The sequence below is a fragment of the Neodiprion pinetum genome, chromosome 3 (assembly GCF_021155775.2).
Source record: "Neodiprion pinetum isolate iyNeoPine1 chromosome 3, iyNeoPine1.2, whole genome shotgun sequence".
NCBI classification, from domain to species: Eukaryota; Metazoa; Arthropoda; class Insecta; order Hymenoptera; family Diprionidae; genus Neodiprion; species Neodiprion pinetum.
Window position 1 is genome coordinate 11,791,433 of NC_060234.1, and position 19,876 is coordinate 11,811,308.

The following is a 19,876-nucleotide window of genomic DNA, read 5'->3' on the forward strand; positions in this document are numbered from 1 at the left end:
GGGCAAGGCAAATAAATCCTCGAAAAGTAAATACTTGTCGATAAATGGTACTTGTACTTTTTGCAAAGCGAAATTCGTAGCATACGTGGATCACAAGCCCAACTCAAACGACAAAGTCCTCATGAAATGTACTTATAAAGGAGTATTCACAAGAGCCCATCCCGCGAACTTAAAAAGGAAATTAGCTGGTGCCGCAAGGAAGACAGCGGTGAAGAAAATGACGTGCGAGAATGTGGCAGCGAGTGCATTGCAAAAGCAACTCGCGAATGATCTTATGACATTTGGAGACCCGGTACCAAGTCACTTACCTTCGACCAACATACTCAGAGTCGCTAAGTGTCAAGCTTTGAAGAAATCGCGCTTGCATGCTGATCCGATAATAGCGATAGCCAAAGCAATGTACATTGCACCATATCAGGGAGTTATCCGAGATGTCGCGTATGATAAATTTTACGTACGGTACCACAGTACAGCGCAATTGCATGTATACCGCAATTATTGTAAAACCACTCCAATTCATAGGCTAATGATCGATGCGACTGGTGGAGTGGTTAAGAGGCTTGTAAGACCTGATGGCACAAAGTCCGGAAATATTTTTTTATACAGTGCCGTCGTGCGAGACGCCACATCGCGCAAAATTTACCCCGTGTGTTCCATGCTCTCAGAGCGACATGATACAGAATCTATCCGGCACTGGTTGTCTATGTGGCAACGTGACGGGGTTCCGACACCTCGTGAGATCGTAGTCGACATGTCTAAAGCTTTGATGTCAGCTTGTATTCAAGCGTTCACAACATTTCCATCGCTGAATGCTTATTTACACGAATGTGCTAAAATCCTTCGTCGCGAGGATTGTATGGCTCCTAATCTACCAGCGTGTTTTCTTAGAAATGATGTAGCTCACGTTGTTAAAATGATGACAATGTGGTCAAGTTTGCGTGGGCAGCTCCGACGAACCCGACAATTTTACTTGAGAAGTTTGGGTCAAGTTATACAATCGGAAGACGTTAATGACCTTTTTAGAATATTGTCAGATATTATTACTGTTGCTTGCAATGCTACCGAGGGAGATGACGAAAACACAGGTCTGCCCACACCTTGCGAAGTTAGCAAGAATGCCCTTCTTAAAAGGATAGGTGGGATTAATTCGGCAGATAATGAGAATTTTACAGAAGAAGAAACTCAAATCTGTGATATCTCGGACATTGAAATGTGCCCGGGGAATCCATTCACCGCTCGGGTACAGGAAATCGTCAGAAATGTTAAGAGTAAAAGTGACACTGGGACAAGGGGGAACCAACAAGCATTACCCAAACTTGTTGACGATATTTTGCAAGTAGCACATTTGATTCCCGTATTTACTGCCATTATGGTACCCTATTATGGTTACGGAAACCCAACGGCCTCCAGCGCTTCGGTAGAATCGAATTTCAACGATATCAAAAACAGAGTTTTCCAACATATGACTCTGCCCTTACGCGTTGATGATTTCATGCTTCATCATATCAAATCAATCGAAGGCTCCATGAAACTTGCTGCAGCAAATTTCGTGCAGGAAGAGGACGACGCACCACGATATGGCACAGATGTTGAAGAAGATTCTATTCGCAATGAGGAATATACAAATTCCGACATCGAAATAGATGCAACTTCAACGCTTAAGTCCAATGATGAGTTCGATAATACAGACGATTTTCCTCCGTGTGATAAATCGGTTGAAATCTCTCCTCTCGTAAACGGTACGGTTGTAGCGTCAAAACTTATTCGAAACGAGCTAGACCCGTTAGTTGATCGTAGATTAGAGATGTCCGAAATTGAAAACTGGCGCAATTTAGGCGAAGAAAAGACAAAGCGAAAGCGTAAATCGTATCTCGAGCCGAATTCTGAATGGCTTCACGTCGATCTCTCTCAAGTTAAACCCGTTGTTCCAATTGGAATTTTGAAAATTGGCCACGACCGTACTCTGCAGCCAGTTATGCGGGGCGGGAAGAAAACTCTGTTATCAAATACATGTTCATTCGATTCATCCACACAGATCTTTTGTACCGCGTATTGTGACAGTGATCCGTACAAAAAATACGTCGATAGCGCAACGAACTATGCCATTGGAAAACTTGCCGCTGATATCGTACAAAAAGGTATATCTGCTACTACGTACAAGCTTCGAGCGGAAATACTATTCCCGCTTTGTCGTTCCGTTAGGCTACCAAGTGGACTGATGCAAATGAAGTGCGATATGCCAGTGTCAAAATTGTTGTCACATGTAATGAAAGGTCATTCTAGCGCCAAGGAAACAAACCAGTGCTCTGACACAGAATGTCCCAATGCGGTTAGAGTGTACGAAAGACCTATCATCACAGTCTCTGCCAAGGATGGATCCATCGATGAACTTCAGAGATTAATATCGGAACAGATCGCTGATAGATGTACCAGCTGCGGTTTGAGGGGCACCGAAAATAGGTCAGTCTGTGATGGTTTCCGAACAAGTAAAACTGTCATTAACGGCAAACATTTGTTTGCAGAGATTTTAACGTCCGATCCAAAGAAAAAACATCTACTTGTAGAAGGCGTGCTGCAATTGTCTAGCATACCGCATCACATAGAAATTCAAAGTACGTTATTCTTTTTGAGAGGTGTAATACAGTTTCTACCAGGCCATCAATACGAAGATGAGGCTTCTATGCCTCTCGGGGCTGTCGGGCATTACATCGCCCTTTGCAGACGTCATGACGGTACTTGGGAAAGATACAACGACCTGGAGACTAAAAAATCTTCTTGTAATCAAAATGCAAACGTCCTTTGTCATGCAATCGTCTACACCATATGAGGAGCTAAAATCTACACTGAGCTGTTATATCAAAAGCGAAACGAGACAGTGAAAAAAAATGGAGATTTAAATTCAACACTGAAGGAATGCCTAAAGTGATTGAACTAAAAATCTGATGAATACGAGTGTGAGGACACATCCAAGACACGTAAAATCTTCACACCACACGAGGCCTTGAACAATGTTTATGAGTCAATAAATATGTTATGCACAATACAACGTACCGAAATAAATGCGACAACGTACAAACAATAACATGAAAAATGCACACAGACCCGATGGTGAGCATAAAGTAATAGATGTAAGAGTTCGAGAGAAATCGAACTGCAAAAAACTCAACACCATAAAAGGTAACAGATTCACTGTATTTTAATATTATTATTATTTCAACTATATTAATATTATCAGTATTCGACTTCGTATTCAACATTATACATACATATACATGTACCGACTGAATTGATCAGGTAAAGTACGTATCATCTTCCACATTATATTACATACAGAATACTAAAAAAATATTTTCTAAAGGACACAAACTGAAAGTACATTTTTGTTGCAAGAAAAAAAAATATCTTAAAAAAATTACGATACCGTAAAAAAAAAACGAATATAATTTTGGGAAAATTCGGAACTTAAAAAAAAAAATTATAATTAAAATAAATAAGAAAAAAGATTGAAAAACAGATTAGAAAAAAAAACAATAATAAAAAATGATCAGAGAAAATAATAATAAAAAAATGATGAAAAACAAATTGAAAAAATACATAAAAAAAATAAAAAAAAATTTTAAATTGCAAAAAAAAACAAAAAAAAAACAAAAAAAATTCAAGTAAAAACAAAAAAAAACCTCTACGATAACCATTACCTTGCCGTCGGTGTAGAGGCCTAAACTCAGATTTATCGAGTGAACAAAATATGGTTGGCAACATTGATCATTATACATTATATCATCATATTACCATCAACAGACATTGTCATGATCAATCTGCGGTATTCATTGGTCGGTTTCATTTGATGGTGGATATATTTATGGCAGTTTTGAAGAAACGAGGTCTTTCTGAGTTGTGACAGTTCGATTCTGGGGGTTGACATCTCGCCTCTTTTCGTCTTTTTCCGCCTTTTTTAGCACAAAGCTTGATCTTTGCGACACATACCCGAAGAAAAATGAAACAATTCATACAGGTCTGCGGGCTCCGTTTATGCATTGGCGTGAAGTAATTACATCATATGTCTCGCTAATGACGAGGATACAAAGCGTTATTTGGGTGGCACAAAGTAGAACAAAACGAATGCCTCAAGTTCCGTACCACCCGAACTCGTTGGGCCGTTTGCATACCTCGTCGGAGGCATATATCTCGGTAATGACGAGGGTACAAAACGTTATTTGGGAGGCACAAAGTAGCACAAAACAAATGCCTCAAGTTACGTACCACCCGAACTCGTTGGGCCGTTTGCATACCTCGTCGGAGGCATATATCTCGTTAATGACGAGGGTACAAAACGTCATTTGGGTGGCACAAAATAGCACAAAACGAATGCTTCAAGTTCCGTACCACCCGAACTCGTTGGGCCGTTTGCATACCTCGTCGGAGGCATATATCTCGGTAATGACGAGGGTACAAAACGTTATTTGGGTGGCACAAAATAGCACAAAACAAGTACATAATGTTGAGTGTCTTCCAACCTTGCGGGTTCTAACTCAACATTAAGTTGGAACCCGCTCCTAATTTCTTGCATATTTTGAGAATACTAATAGTACAAAACTTTTTTTTTGCGGTACAAAACAGCACAAAACGAGCACAATATGTTGAGCAAATTTTGATCTCATTTGGTCATCGGCGGGTTCCAAGTTAATAGAGCAATCGAGAGATTGTGTTAGTACGGCACCTATCCCTGTTCCGCTAGCGTCTGTTTGTAGTGTGAATGTTTGTGTGTAGTCTGGGCATGCGAGTGTGGGTGGTGATGTGAGTGCGTGTTTGATTGTGTTCATTGCGTTTTCTTGTTCTTCTCCCCAGTGCCATTTCTGGTCTTTTTTCAGTAGTCGTGTTAGTGGTTCTGTAATGTGTGCGAAGTTAGGTATGAAGCGTCTATACCATGATGCTATGCCAATCAGTCTCCGTAATTGTTTTATTGTTTTTGGGCTTGGGTAGCTTTCTATGGGTTGTGTTTTGTCGGGGTCTATGTGTAGTCCGTGTCTGTCTACGATGTATCCGAGATATTTTACTTGTGCGTATCCGAATTCGCACTTCTCTGGGTTGATTGTTAGTCCCGCGTCTGTAATTCTTTTGAGTATTTGTTCTAGTCTTTGTAAGTGTTCGTCAAATGTTTGTGTTACTATTATTATGTCGTCTAAGTATGCGAATGCATATGGTTCGAATTCTGGGCCTATGAATCTGTCTAGTAGTCTTTGGAATGTCGCCGGTGCGCCTGTCAGTTCGTATGGCATTCTTTTAAATTGAAATAAGCCCATTTCCGGGACTGTAAAGGCTGTTATGTGTTTGCTGTCTTCGTCAAGTGGTATTTGGAAGTATGCTTGGCTTAAGTCGATTTTTGATATGTACTGTGCTGTCCGTAGTTTGTCTAATATTGCTGTCATGTATGGTAGTGGGTATGCGTCTTTTTTTGATACTGAGTTTACTTTTCTGAAGTCTAAACAGAAGCGATATGTGTTATTTGGTGTTGAATCCGCGCTGTAAATTAGCGGCATTCTTTTTCACGTTTTACAGTCTTTAATCCTAATCTCTGCGTGGACATTTTAGTCACGTTTTAAGGTCATAAACTATTCAACTGCTGGAAGTTCCCATCCCTTATGGACGAATTGCGTCGACTGATTTGCAAAAAAGGATACTCCTTACGCCGGTCTGCCACATCCGGCAGCCAGTCTTGCAATCTCGACAAATTCTCCACTTTCTACTCGTAAATACCTTTGCCTACCTACCAATCCTCTAATCTTCACTTTTCGTTCCTTGTTTTTTTTTTATGACATGTATCCTAAAACGCCCGCACGTGCATCGCACATTGGGAATGTACGTTCCTGCTTCTGGCTCACGTGCTCACTCCCACTCCCAAGCAAAATTCATCCCTTCTCTCAAGGGACAATCCTACCCCTTCCAGTAGTTTTTTGGCCATCGGAACTTAGCTAATTTTTAAAACCTACCTTTAAGATCAGATTCGTTTCGACCAACGCGAAGAGAAGACCAACTTACTCTACTGCCACAACTTCTTCTCACTACCCCGCGTGAATCTTATACAACCGAACTCAACAGTGTAAACAAATTATTTCAAGTCTGTTAATAAATCTATTTGTTGACTAAACCTTACAACATTGAATCATCTTTGAGTCAAACCCGATTGTCTCAAGGAAGCCAGTGCATCGAAAATCTTTCCCGATTGGTTTGACGAGGATTTACAACCCTCGTTGGTAAAAAATTTCTTACCGCCATCGATGCCGAGCGCAAACATTTTGGTCCTTCGAGCCGGATAACTACAGAAACTAACGACTTTTTCAACGAAGTATCATTGTTATCCAAGAACTATTGCCATAAAAAAGTCCACGTCGGAAAATCACCCACAACAACGGTAATTCATCGTCACTCAACGTAGCAGCCACGCAAACCTCAACAATCGGTAAGCTCGTTAATTTATCAAATCACCAATCGTCTCCCTTTTCTTCCTAAATTACCACGCAACTGTCAAATACTCCGTACAAAATGCCAGAAACGCAAGGCTCTAGTGGAGATCGAGCAAGTGAACTCGTAGAATTGCATCAATCGCGAGGTCTAATGAAACGTCGACTTACGCACTTTGAAGAAATGCTCGTCGAAGAAACAGGAACAAGTGAATCGGATCGCGTGTATCTCAATAAACAATTCCAAACTCTTCAAGAACGTTGGAACAAATTTGTACCCATACAAGAAAAAATAGAAGGAATTAATCCTACAGATGTAGAACAGGATGAAGGTTTACACATGGAAGATAGATATTATCACATCATCGCGAAGGTTAGCAATATATTGCCGAACTTGCAACGCGACACCTCGTCTACCACGACGGTATCAGATCCTCAAGCAAGCATCTCAGTACCCAGTTCTTCAAATATTCCGGTGAGGTTACCACAAATCCAACTAAGCAACTTCGACGAAAATCATGAAGACTGGGCGCCCTTTTACGACATGTTTACCGCGCTCATTCACGAGAACAAAGATCTAACTCTAGTTCAAAAATTTCAATATTTACGATCTGCACTTAAAGGAAGAGCTCTCAAAACCATAGAATCATTAGAAACAACCGGACGAAATTACGAGGATGCCCTAACAATGCTGAACAAAAAATATGATCGGAAACGGCAGGTAATTGAAAGACACTGGAATGCTCTTAGCGAATTTCCACGTGTCGCAAAGGAATCATCCGGATCGTTAGAAGAATTAGTGGATGCCTTTCGACAACATCTCCGAGCAATCGAAAATAAGGGTCAATCCGTAAAGACGTGGAGCATCCCCATAATTCATCTCATTCGGTCAAAAATCAACGTATCGTTAATGACAAAATGGGAGCTATCGATAAAAACTAACGAAGTTCAATCACACACCGATTTACTCGATTTCCTTGAAGCGCGAGCGAATTGTTCAGAACATACTTGGACCGCGCCAAAGACCACAACCTCGAACCCAAGGGCCATAAACTCGCGAAACTCTAAGCCAGGTACGGCGTATCGCGAACGACAGGGAACGCACCTCCGCGGTCAAAGTTTTGTTACAACGACGAACGCTTCTTTAACTAACCCAACGTGCCCCATATGCAACCAATCTCATAAAGTTTATGGTTGCGAGAACTTTCAAAAAATGACAACTCAAGAGCGGATCCAAGCTGTATCGAAGGCGGAACTCTGCATGAATTGTCTAGGAAGGCAACATTCGGCAAAAACCTGTTTGTCAGCGCGAAATTGCCAAACTTGTAACAAGAGACATCACTCTTTGTTACATGAAACTAAGCCAGCTACGAAATCTAACGAAACATCAGCATGACTAGCTTCAGAAACCGAAGTATCACGAACTCCGCAGCCCAGCTCTGCATCATCATCTAACACAGTCGCCGATCAATTGATTGCAACTGCGAAAATTCTTGTGTTAGATAACTCTGAACGACTCATATCGTGTAGAGCCGTTCTCGACACAGCTTCGTCGATTAATCTCATCACTGAAACCTTAGCAAACGAACTCAACTTGCCGAAAGGGACATGCTCCGTTCCCATCGGCGCTGTAGATGGTATGTCAACTATTTCTCACTACGTATTCCAAGCCACAATCCAATCTCGGATTACCGGATACAAGAAGAAACTCGACTTCTTCATTGTTCCCCAAATTAGCTCACTCACGCCTCCAGAACATGTCGATTGCTCCTCTATAGTGATCCCAAAAAACATTCGGATGGCTGATCCTGATTTTGACAAACCAGCTCCACTACAGATCTTGTTGAGCGCAGGTCCCTCTATGGCCACGCTCTCAATCGGGACAATCCGTCTCTTATCAACTCAGGACCCAGATCTGTATCTACAAAAAACCTTACTTGGTTGGGTCATCGTGGGTAATATCTCTTCCCATACAATAATCGATCAGCAAACAAGCAGCGCTACTTGCAACACGTTGAAACTACAGGAGGATATGAGCAGGTTCTGGGAGCTGGAAGAAGGCCCCACCACCAAATATCTCTCAGCAGAAGAACAATCGTGTGAAGATCATTTCACAAAACATGTATCTCGCAATCCTAGCGGACGTTACGTCGTAGCCCTACCTTTCAACGAAAAGAAAAACCAGCTCGGATTATCCAAAGATCTCGCTCTTCGACGTCTCCAAACTCTCGAACGACGCTTCGCTAAGGACGCTCATTTCAAACAGCAATATACCGAGGTCATTGAAGAGTATATAAATCTCGGACACATGACAAGGGTACCATCTAACGACGAAGAAGGATTTTATCTCCCACACCACGCTGTCATCAAGGAAACCAGTCAAACCACGAAGGTACGAGTAGTGTTTGACGGTTCCGCTAAATCAACCACAGGGATATCGCTGAACGAATGTCTCATGACTGGACCAACTATTCAAGACGATCTTCTTACCTTAATCCTACGTTTTCGACTTCACAATTACGTCTTAACAGGAGACATCGAGAAAATGTATAGGCAATGTCTTGTTCGACCGGAGGATAGGAAATATCTACGAATTCTATGGAAGGAAAACGACGGTTCAATCGCTACGTTCGAGCACAACACTGTGACGTTCGGACTCACGTCAGCCCCATTTCTCGCGATAAGAACCATAGCTCAACTAGTTGAAGACGAAGGTCAGGACTTTCCAGCAGCATCCCAGGCCTTAAAAAATGCTCTGTATGTCGATGATCTGCTAACAGGTGCACCAACAATCGAAGAAACTATTAACTTCAGGAACGAAGTTGTCGCTCTACTGAAACGAGGAGGCTTCAACTTACGCCAATGCGCTTCGAAGGACATACGTGTGTTAGAAGGCTTGCCCGCAACCAAAGTAAATCTACAACTTCTAGCCGGTGATGATCCGAATCTCAAAACTCTGGGCGTATATTGGAACTCCGAAACAGATAATTTGATATACACTGTCAAACCTATAAACCTTTCATCGCGCTTTACAAAAAGGACAATCTTCTCCGAAACTGCGCGAATCTTCGATCCCTTAGGATTGGTAAATCCAGTCATTGTTCATGCTAAGCTGATAATGCAAGAACTTTGGCGAATGAAACTCGATTGGGACGAATCCATTCCTACATGGCTTCATACCAAATGGACCGAGTTCGCAGGGCAACTCAACCTGCTTAACCAATTATCATTTCATCGAAACCTTCTTCATAAAAATGCGAAGGATATCCAAGTACATGGTTTTTGTGACGCTTCAGAAAAGGCTTATGGAGCCTGTATTTATCTCCGATCAGACAATGGTAACACCCAGGTATCCTTGTTCTGTGCCAAATCAAAAGTGGCCCCCATAAAAACGGTACAAACTATACCAAGACTCGAATTATGCGCAGCGCAATTACTCGTAGATTTGTACGAGAATATCAAATCAACTTTCTCGGTACCGATCAGTAAAACAATATTCTGGTCAGACTCGTCAATTACGTTGAACTGGTTAAATACATCTCCACATGTATTAAAAACCTTCGTGGCAAATCGAGTTGCAAGCATCCAATCACGAGCGAAGTCGGTAGAATGGAGACACGTCCGAACAAAGGACAATCCCGCCGATGCTTTATCTTGCGGACAATTACCGACCGAATTTACAAAAAACAGTCTTTGGATGCACGGTCCAGCCTGGCTGACAGAGGACGAAACCCAATGGCCGTCGATTACACTGAACGTAGCACAGGAAATTCCAGAATTACGTAATGCAACCTGCCTTATCACCGCCGGAGGAGACTCGATGCTTGAACGATACAGTACATTTACTGAACTACAAAGAGTCACCGCTTATTGTCTGCGATTTAAAAACCGAAGAACAGGTCCGCTCATAGTAGAAGAACTAAGAACAGCTACTTTACGGATTATCGCATGGATCCAAAGAATCTGCTTCGCATCTGAGCTACACGATCTGCAACGAGGTCGTCCAATTAATTCAAGGAGTTGTCTAACACCTTTAGACCCTGGGATTGATGAAGACGGAGTCATAAGAGTCGGCGGTCGTTTAAATCATTCATCTCTTTCGTATAATCAGAAGCATCCCATAATTTTACCAAAAAACCACAAGATCACATAACTCATCATCCGGAAGGAACACATCTCGGGCCTCCATGCAGGTACTCAGGCTACCCTGTACAACCTCCGAAAAAACTACTGGATCATCGATGGACGACGACAAATAAGCAACGTAATCCAACACTGTGTGACCTGTGCCAAACTGAATCCTCGTCCAATTAATTACAAAATGGGTCAACTGCCAAACGTCCGGGTATCAGAAGCTAGACCATTTATTCATTCAGGCGTAGATTATTGCGGTCCATTCTTCATCAAAGAAAAACGTGTACGCAATCAAAACAAGGTCAAGGCCTACATAGCTGTCTTCACGTGTTTAGCCACAAAGGCAGTTCACATAGAATTAGTGAGCGATCTTACCACCGATGCCTTTATTGCCGCACTACGACGTTTTACTGCCAGACGCGGCCGCTGTAATTCTATGTACTCAGACAATGGCACAAACTTTGTTGGGGCTAAAAACGAAATCCAGGAAATACAGACCCTAATACGTTCATCGGAGCATAACGAAAAGGTGCAAAAACATTTGGCTTTTTTATCATGACAATTGGGCTCGACCATTCACTTTCTGATGGTTCTATCACGTCTTCTCTCAGCATTTTGTCTATTTCTGTGTGGATGGCTTCTCTAATTTTTGGTGATACCATATAATATCTTTGTTTTATGGGTGCGTGTCCTTGTGTGTCTATTTTGTGTTTGATTAGGTGTGTTAGGTCGAGTTGGCCTGGTAGTGTTGAGATTTTCTGCTGTATTGTCGTCTGTAGTTGTGTGTGTTGTGATTGTGTGAGTTCTTGTATTCCTGCGCATATCTGTGGTTCGGTTTCTTTGTCGGTTTGTGTGTCGTCTGTTTGTGCGTTTGTGGGTATGATTTTTTGATTTGTGATTTGTGTGTTCTGTGGGTTGTCTTTTGGGGGGGTGTTTTCCGGTGGTGTCTTTGTGCTGGGTAGTGTTGGGGTTAGTGGTTTTTGTTTTATGGTTGTTTTTTCTGTGTTTTCGTGTCTTTCTGTTGTTTTCGGTTTCGTTTGTTGTTTCGTTGCTTCTAATTTTTCTGCTGCTTTTGCTTGTTTTGTGTGTGTTTGTGTTGATTGGTGTCGTGTTTCTCGTGTTTGATGTATTTGTATGTATTCTTTGAGTGGTGTTGGTAGTTCTTGTGGTCTAGCTTGCATGTGGTAGTGTGTCTGTGGGTCGTCTATAAGTGACCATGTGTTTTTTCCATAATTTATTTGTATTCCAAATCTCATTAAGCCGCTGTTCCCAATGATACATTGCGAGCCTAAGTTTGATATTAATCCGAAATTAATTTTTTTTGTTATGTTGCCGAGGCGTATTGGGAGTGTTACTGCTCCTTCTATCGTCCCCTGTGTTCCGTTTCCCATTGTAGCTGTTCTGTCAGGCGTGTCGTCTATTGGTGTGTCTGTGTTGTGTAGTATTTGTATTACAGTCCAACCTCCCAATAAGAAACCAAAAGCCCCCAAGGGGAAGAGTTTTTCGTATATATCGCCTACCCCCACCTGGCGCCCGCTCCGCGCTCAGTGTCACTGTCCGTCTCTCTCACTCTTTTCCGCATGCGATCCTCTTAATAGGAAACACGCTCGAGCAAGTTCCTACTTGTTATTCCCATCGCTCATGCAAAAATTTTTTTGACTGCGCGTGGACATTTATCTAGCGAATCTTTGTTTCACGTCTGAATTTCGATCATATACTGTCTTAAAATGACCGAAACGCTGAAAAAGCGTAAGAGATCAGACTGCAGTGTACGAGTCGAAGAGAATGTTACGGAATCTCCGCCACAAAGTGATATCAATTTAAACAAAGAGGTTGCTGTGACCAAACGTAATCGATATACGTTTGAAGAAAAGAAGAAAATTTTGGAAGAGTGTAAAACCCTGAACTCTCGAGAACTCTGTGCGAAATACGGCTTGAATAAAAGTGTTCTCAGCAAATGGAGATCCAATGAGGAGATAATAAAGAATGCCGCCAAAACGAGCCATTCGAAAACATTGAAAAAAGTTTCAGAAAAAAATGAACTTGATGCCGAATTATTCACGTGGCTTTCTGATTGTCGTTGCAAAGGCATTGCAGTTTCTGGACCAATGCTATGCCGACAAGCTCTCGTGATAAACTCTCGAATCGGCGGACCAGAAAATTTCAAAGCAATCCACGGGTGGCTAGAGAAATGGAAGAGACGAACCCACATTAAAAATTTACAAATCACCGGTAAGTATTATCACAGGTCACAGGTGATTGGAAATATAGGGGAGGAAAAAGATCGGAGCACCTAACAAAATATGTATAGTTTTGTGTTAGTAAAAACACTCTTTTGCCTTATTTCCTCCGTTTTCCTCGTAATTAAGGGATATCTTTGTGTTTTACTCGAAATGTATCGCAAAAAATTGCGACTCTTGTATTTAGATTAGAAACCTGGCCTTTGTGAGGTTCATATGTTTCATTTTATGATTGTTTTTCGGGTTATTCAAAATGGAATTTTCATTATTCTACTTTTTACTTAATTTAGCTTTTTACTTGATTCTGAACTTTCTTTTACTCTCTTTGCTCCGGCTTCCGTTGTAAACAAAAATAGAATTATTTTTTAAATAAATGATCAAAAAAACTAGTAAATAGTTAAATAAAATTGTCCAATAAATGATGATATTTGTCTTATGGACTTTTAAGGGGAGAAACTATCAGCCGATGTGGAAGCAGCTAATATGTATAAAGCAGAATTTGCTGAAATGGTGGCTAGAAAAAAACTTGAAAGGTCCCAAGTTTTCAATATGGACGAGAGTGGGCTAGTGTATAAAAGTACCCCCAAGAGGACATTTGTTGCAGCTGATCAGGCACAAGCTGCTGGTGGGAAAAAACAGTTGGAACGGGTTACTATAGCCACGTGTTCTAATGCCGATGGCTCTTTCATGTTGCCTCTAATCTTGATTGGAAAATCAAAAAATCCACGCTGTCTGAGGAACGTGAATAAGGATGAATTGCCAGTTTGGTACTGCAGTCAGACAAACGCGTGGATAAATAAAGAGATTTTTGAGGAATGGTTCACAGATGTTTTTGTTCCAAAAGTTGAAAGTTTTCTCAACTCCAAGAACTTACCAAAGACGGCAGTACTTCTCGTCGACAATTGTCGATCTCATCGATACGTAAAAATTAACGACATCGAAGTAAATTTTTTTCCGCCAAATGTCACCTCTCTGATTCAGCCTATGGACCAAGGCATTATCCAAACCGTCAAATTACATTACGAGATTAACCTCGTTAATGCAATCGTTGAGGCTCAAAATGAAAACGTGACGCTGATCGAGTTTTTGAAGACAATTGACGTGCACAAAGTGATTTTCTGGATTGCTGATGCATGGAAAAAGGTCAAACCCACAACGATCCAGAAATGCTGGAAAAACTTATGGCCCAAAGAAATCAGAGATGCGTCGACTCAAACGGACGAGGACTCTTTTATTATCGATAATCTCGATATGTCTGTGGGCACTGACGTCACCGTTAAATCGCTAACTGCAGACGATCGAGACGTAATCGAGCTATTGAATCTCATGAAAAAAGTCGACGGATATGAAGACGTAGACGCAACAACGGTATCAAATTGGATTCAAAAAACCGAAAAACGTAACGTATTATTTTTTTTTGTTTCTTCTTTAAAATTGGCCATGAGCTATGCTCGTTATGCCATCGTCTAGTGAGTATAAAATTTTTATTTTATGTCCATATTATTTTATCTCATTAATCTAAAAGAAGAAACAGTCGATATTTCTGAGGGTTCATCTTCGATGGAAGAGTTCGACTGCCTCGAAAATATTCGACCGTCAGCTGAGTGCGTTGTGGAACAAAATGATACTCAACAGGACGAAAACGATTCTCATTACGTCTCGGAATCTTTTGCTGTTTTATATGAAAATCTTTAAATGCCCTACTCTCTGTTTTTATGTTCCATGAAATCTTGTCAACGCCCACATATCTGTCAAATAAATACAAAAAGATTCAAATAAACTTTTAAATTTTGTGTTACATTCACACACGCACACACACATACTCACGTACGCATCCACACATCAATTGACACCACAGCGTTCACTCTATTTCGCCAAAATATTCCCTTTCGGGCTGGTTTCTTAACCAGAGGTTTCGCGCACAAAAATCTCGAGCTCGGAGTTCAAGTCGGAGTGGGGGAAGCGCTCGAGTGAGGAACTGGGGAAAGTTTCTTATTGCCGGGTTTCTTATTTGGAGGTCGGACTGTACTTCTGCGCCTAGGTATGAGTGTGTCGCGCCTGTGTCTATTAATGCGTTTAATTCGTGACCGTGTATTTCGATTCTGATGTGAAATCTACTTTCCGTTCTGTTGTTATCTGTTGTAGGTGCTACTGTCTCGGGTGTGTTTGTGTTGTTTGTGGGGCTGCCCTCCACCCTTGCTGGGTCAACCCTTACTCGTTTCCCTGGTTCTGTACCTGTGTGCATTGCCATCTGAAGTGTCCGGGTTGCAAACCGGGGTGTTTGTGTTTGTTGCGGAGTGTAGTGTGGTGAGTTATACGTGATTGCGGGGTATCGAGTCTGTTGCGTGTTTTGGTTTGTTTGGTTTCGTCGTATGTTGTCTGTGAGTGCCGGTGGTATATTTGGTGTTGCGAGTAATGCTGGGCGGGGTTGTGTTTGTGCGTACTTGTATGGGATGTATTGTGTGTGGTGTGTTTGGTGTGTGTAGGTTTCTCGTGGGTGTGTGTAGTTATTTAATATTGTTTGTCTTGTGTTTTCCCATTCGATGTTTGCTTCCCATTCTTTCGCGGCTATTTCCAGTTGGTCGAAGTTCGCGAAGTCGTATGGTTTTATGTATGCCTTGTATTCTATTTTCATGTTTCTGTATGCCAAGTCTAATTGTGTTTGTGGGTGGTATGGTGGTTTTAGTTGTGATAGTAGTGTTCTAAATTGTATTAGGAATTGTGTAATTTCTTGTGTTGGTCCTTGTACGTAGTTTTTGATTTTTTGTTCCAGTCTGTCCCTATGTAGTATGTCTTGAAATGCGTGTGTAATGTCTCTTTCGAATTCTTCCAGTGTTCGCCATTTGCCTCTATTTAATCTGTACCAGTTTTTTGCGTCACCTTCGAGTATCGGGCTGAGGTTGTTGATTAATTGTGTATCGTGTATTTCATAACCCGTTTGGTAGTCGCGGAGATTTTGTAAAAATTCGTCTATGTCTTCGTTTGTGTTTCCTGAGTATTTTATGTTCCATGTTTGTATTGTTTTCATTGCCATTGCTGGCTGATTCCAGTATGTACTGTTCGGGTTTGCTGTGTGGTTTAGGTGTGTCGTGTTTTGGTCGTTTGTGGGGTGTATTGACTGTGTGCTGTATATGTGTGGGTCTTCGTATTCGTTTCTGTCGCTTGGTAGTGCTTCGAGGTCTATCAGGTTTTGTATAAGTCGTGTGTTACGTGTGTTGGTGGCTAAAAATGTGTCTGTTCCCGTGAAGTGTCGGTTCGTTTGACTGGTTGTTACCGTGTTAGTTTGCGTGTGTGTAGGTGTTGGGATTGTATTGTATGTTTGTGTGGGATTTGTTGGTTCTGGGCTTTCTTGGTGTTGGATTTGTGTACTATGTAAGTTGTGTGTATTCTCTATGATAGCTGCATCGATTATATTTATTGCGTTTGGTGAATTTATCGTGTGTCGTCTATTTATTTCCTGTGTTTGGGTCGGCGTTTGTTGGTCTCGTGTCGCGCGCGGCTCGCTCTGTGTCGAGTTGTTTTAGTTGCGTTCGGGTGTGTGTATGTCCATGTGTTCGCGCGCTAGGCCTTGCGGTTCTCTGTGTCCTTGGTCTGCCATTGTGTGTATCGTGTTTGGTAGTGTGTGTGTTCAACTGTCTTTATTCGAATTTTCGTGACTGTGTAGCTTTCTTTCGTGAGCCTATGTGTACTTTGTTAGCGTTTATTCTTATGTTTTGTCTCTTAATTGTTCGGATTTGGGGTAAAAATGTGGGTAATTTACGTTGGGCGCCAATTTGTGACGGGTTTTGAGTCCGCACTAATACTGTGGAAGGTGGGGAACAATTAGAGACGGGGCGAGAAAGTCGGGGCCGATAGAATAGGTAAAACTTGGTGTGTATATTTGTGAAGGGGGGGGGGGGGGGGGTACATGTGTTGCGATCGGGGGGGAGGTGAGGTAGAAAGGGTTGGTATTGCGAGGGGAGGAGCAGATCGGCTGTAGAATGCAGGCTAACCTGGTGTCGTCGGCGTGTGCGGGTAATGGTGTACGTGTAACTGTGTGAGTGTCGGTGTCTCTCTCGTTTTCTTTCTCTCTCGCTCTCTCTCTCTCTCTCTCTCTCGCCCTCTTCGCTTCTCGTGGATTTCTTTCCTTTTTACTTGTTGCTGCTTCGCAGGCCGTGGTCGTACTGCTCGCTGGCGCTCGGCTCAGCCGAGCGTCGGTGGGCTTCGGTTACCTTCGGGTGTTTCCCGATGGGACGGGACTCACCCGTTCGGCTCTTCCCCGCGGGTTTGGGGTTTGTTGTGAATTGCACTCTAGGTGCAACGTCACATCAATTTTTAAAACTTATGGTATGACGAAACCTTGGAGCTTTTGGGAAAGTTCCTTTCTTGAAACATTCGGGGAAAAATCGTGGTCAGAGGTCGAATACGCTTACTCTTTTCGTTGGATAAGTGGACCATATTTAGATTTTGCATTAAAAAAGAGTAACCTATTAATAGATGCAGATCCAGAATTAGGCGTCAGTTCACAAATAAATTTTATCGTTATTGCCCTGCCAAAATTTGTTCGATCACACCTTCATGAATGTACATTGAAAACAATAGAAAATTTAATGTCTAGTCTGAGTCAACTTCAACCAATATCAAACAATAACAGCTCACGTATAGAAGTAAATAAGCAAAATCGAAAGTTCAATCCATGTCGCATTTGCGAGAAAGCCGGTTATAAGAATAGATTCCATCCAGAGGAAATTTGCAGAAATGCAAGATCAGCGATTATCAAATCTGCCGAATCAAAAAACCAGATAGCATCCCACTCATAAGACTACATGTTACCGTAAATTGTAATAAAAAGGCAGTTGCTCTTTACGATTCAGGAGCCAATGTGTCCCTGATTAATTATACATTTTACAAAAAATTAAAAATGAATATCCCTATGAGTGGGGGCTCAACAATAAGAACAATGGGCGGCGTAGCAAGTACGAATGGAAGGGTATTTTTGAAATTAAAGATATTTGAAATAGAAAAAGTAGCGCCATTCCTAATAATGAAGAATGATTTATTTGAAGAAGATTTGTTGCTTGGATTGGATAGTATAAAATCATTCCGATTGCGTCAAAACGAAAATCTTTAAATTTCTCAAAATATAAGTTCGAACCAAAGTTTTGATTGCGTTAAAATAAACTATGCTTTGAACAATAACGATAATAACGAAGATAGTCTGAATGGTGTGTTAAATAAATACGATTCAGTCTTCGCCAAGGAAAAGTTCGATATAGGTACAGTCAGAAACTTCGAAGCAAGAATAAAATTAACGGAAAATAAGTAGATATCGAGAAAACCATATAAGTGCTCTATTCCCGATAAATTAGAAATAGAATTTCAAATAAAGAAATTATTGGAATTAGGATTGATCGAGGAGTCGTATAGTCCATATGCCTCACCAGTGACCTTAGTACACAAGAAAGATGAAGACAAAAAATCGCGACTATGTATTGATTATCGCGAACTAAATAAACTCATAGTACCAGAAGGTTACCCCTTTCCTAGAATTGATGATCTGATTGCTCGTGTTGGGAGGTGTGTTTACTTCTCGAAGTTAGATATCAACTCAGCCTTCTGGTCAATACCATTACGTGCGAAAGATAAATATAAAACGGCTTTCGTCACACACCACGGTCACTGGCAATGGGCGTGCCTTCCTTTTGGTTTACAATCGGCTCCAGCAATATTCCAACGAATACTTTCAACCATAATTAGAAACAACAATTTAGACACCTTTGCAATTAATTATATCGATGATATTCTGATATTTTCGAAAAATTACGATGAACACGTACAACATATTAAACAAACATTGGAAGTTTTACATGAGCAAGGCTTGAAATTAAACACGAATAAATGCAGTTTTGCTAAAAAAGAAGTTACGTATCTAGGACACACAATATCAAACAATAGTGTAAAACCGATTAATGACAATTTAATAGCGATCAAAAACTTTCCGATTCCGAAAACAAAAAAACAAGTTAGACAATTCCTGGGGAAAGTAAATTTTCATCTGAAATATATTCCTAGATCCTCAATTATCTTGGATCCATTGCACAATCTCTTGCGAAAAAATGTGCAGTTCGATTGGTCCGCTAGATGTCAAAACAGTTTTGATAAGGTTGAGGGCTGTTCATGTGAAGCACCAATTCTTGCAATATTCGACCCCACCAAACCAATTTTCATATATACAGATGCTAGTTTAGAAGGCGTGGGTGCAATACTAAAACAACCTCAAGAAGATAACACACTTAAACCGGTCTCCTATTTTTCGCGAAAGTTGTCAGAATCTCAAAAAATAAAAAGAGCTATTGTTCGCTATTTGATAGCTAGTAGTTCGACCGAACCGCGTGGAAGGTGTGGGTCGCTGAAGTCAAAGATGAGTTTGTTTTTATTTTTGAGTTTATTTTACATCTTATTTATTTTATTTACATGTGTACAAAGTTAGAGTAATGGTTGCCACGTGATAGAAGGAGAGGTCTTTGTCTTCTTGAATTGTGGTGGAGGCTGCAGCGAGGATGTCGGGCGTCGAGGGGGGTCGGTTGGCTCTTGGTGGTGGCGTGTACCGGCTCTCTGGAGAGCTTGGTGGTGTCGGGGGACGGCGGTTCTCAGTCGTCTTTACTGGAGACTCCCACTCACTCTCTGACTGGGTCGTCTGGGTGGCAGTCGACACGAATGAGCGCTGCGGCTCGGGAAACGGGGAAACTGGAGCCGGGATGCGTCTGCAGTAGCTAGGTGATGTTAGTCGAGCTCTCCGTACATCCCACAAGGAAAGTAGTACAGCTGGGGGTCTGGTGAGAGGCCGCGACGGAATATCGATAGGGTGCAATACCCAAGGAGCTGGAGGGTTCGAAGCTGCTGTGTTTGGATGTGGGCTGGCCGCAGCCAGATAAACAGGATCCGTCATGCAATCAGTCTGCTGTCCGGTCTGTCTTAGAACGTGGCGTCGTAGCGTCAGTAAAACGTCGTAGTGGCGTAACGTCGGCGTGGCGTTGAAGCGTAGGCAAGGCGTGGCGTTGTAGC

At 41.7% G+C, this 19,876-nt stretch overlaps 2 protein-coding genes across 2 annotated transcripts; both read left to right on the forward strand.

Annotated features, from left to right (window-relative positions):
• The first annotated feature begins 6,540 nt into the window (after nt 1–6,540).
• On the forward strand, nt 6,541–10,611 carry LOC138190599 (uncharacterized). The gene is made up of 2 exons (XM_069134346.1): nt 6,541–7,179; nt 7,891–10,611. Exons 1-2 carry the CDS (start codon nt 6,541–6,543, stop codon nt 10,609–10,611), a joined length of 3,360 nt encoding a protein of 1,119 aa, XP_068990447.1.
• Nucleotides 10,612–12,319: 1,708 nt separating this feature from the next.
• On the forward strand, nt 12,320–14,527 carry LOC124214339 (jerky protein homolog-like). The gene is made up of 3 exons (XM_046616604.1): nt 12,320–12,824; nt 13,281–14,231; nt 14,358–14,527. The coding sequence occupies exons 1-3, from the start codon at nt 12,320–12,322 to the stop codon at nt 14,525–14,527; spliced, it is 1,626 nt and encodes a 541-aa protein (XP_046472560.1).
• Nucleotides 14,528–19,876: the final 5,349 nt, after the last annotated feature.

Bases quoted from the DNA above. Each gene is read 5' to 3' on its own strand.
- LOC124214339 (XM_046616604.1), top strand. From the start codon at position 12,320: ATGACCGAAACGCTGAAAAAGCGTAAGAGATCAGACTGCAGTGTACGA. The intron at 12,825-13,280 runs GTAAGTATTATC...TGGACTTTTAAG, and splicing joins TAAAAATTTACAAATCACCG to GGGAGAAACTATCAGCCGAT. The intron at 14,232-14,357 runs GTAACGTATTAT...TTAATCTAAAAG, and splicing joins GATTCAAAAAACCGAAAAAC to AAGAAACAGTCGATATTTCT.
- LOC138190599 (XM_069134346.1), top strand. From the start codon at position 6,541: ATGCCAGAAACGCAAGGCTCTAGTGGAGATCGAGCAAGTGAACTCGTA. The intron at 7,180-7,890 runs GTAATTGAAAGA...CGAACTCCGCAG, and splicing joins AATATGATCGGAAACGGCAG to CCCAGCTCTGCATCATCATC.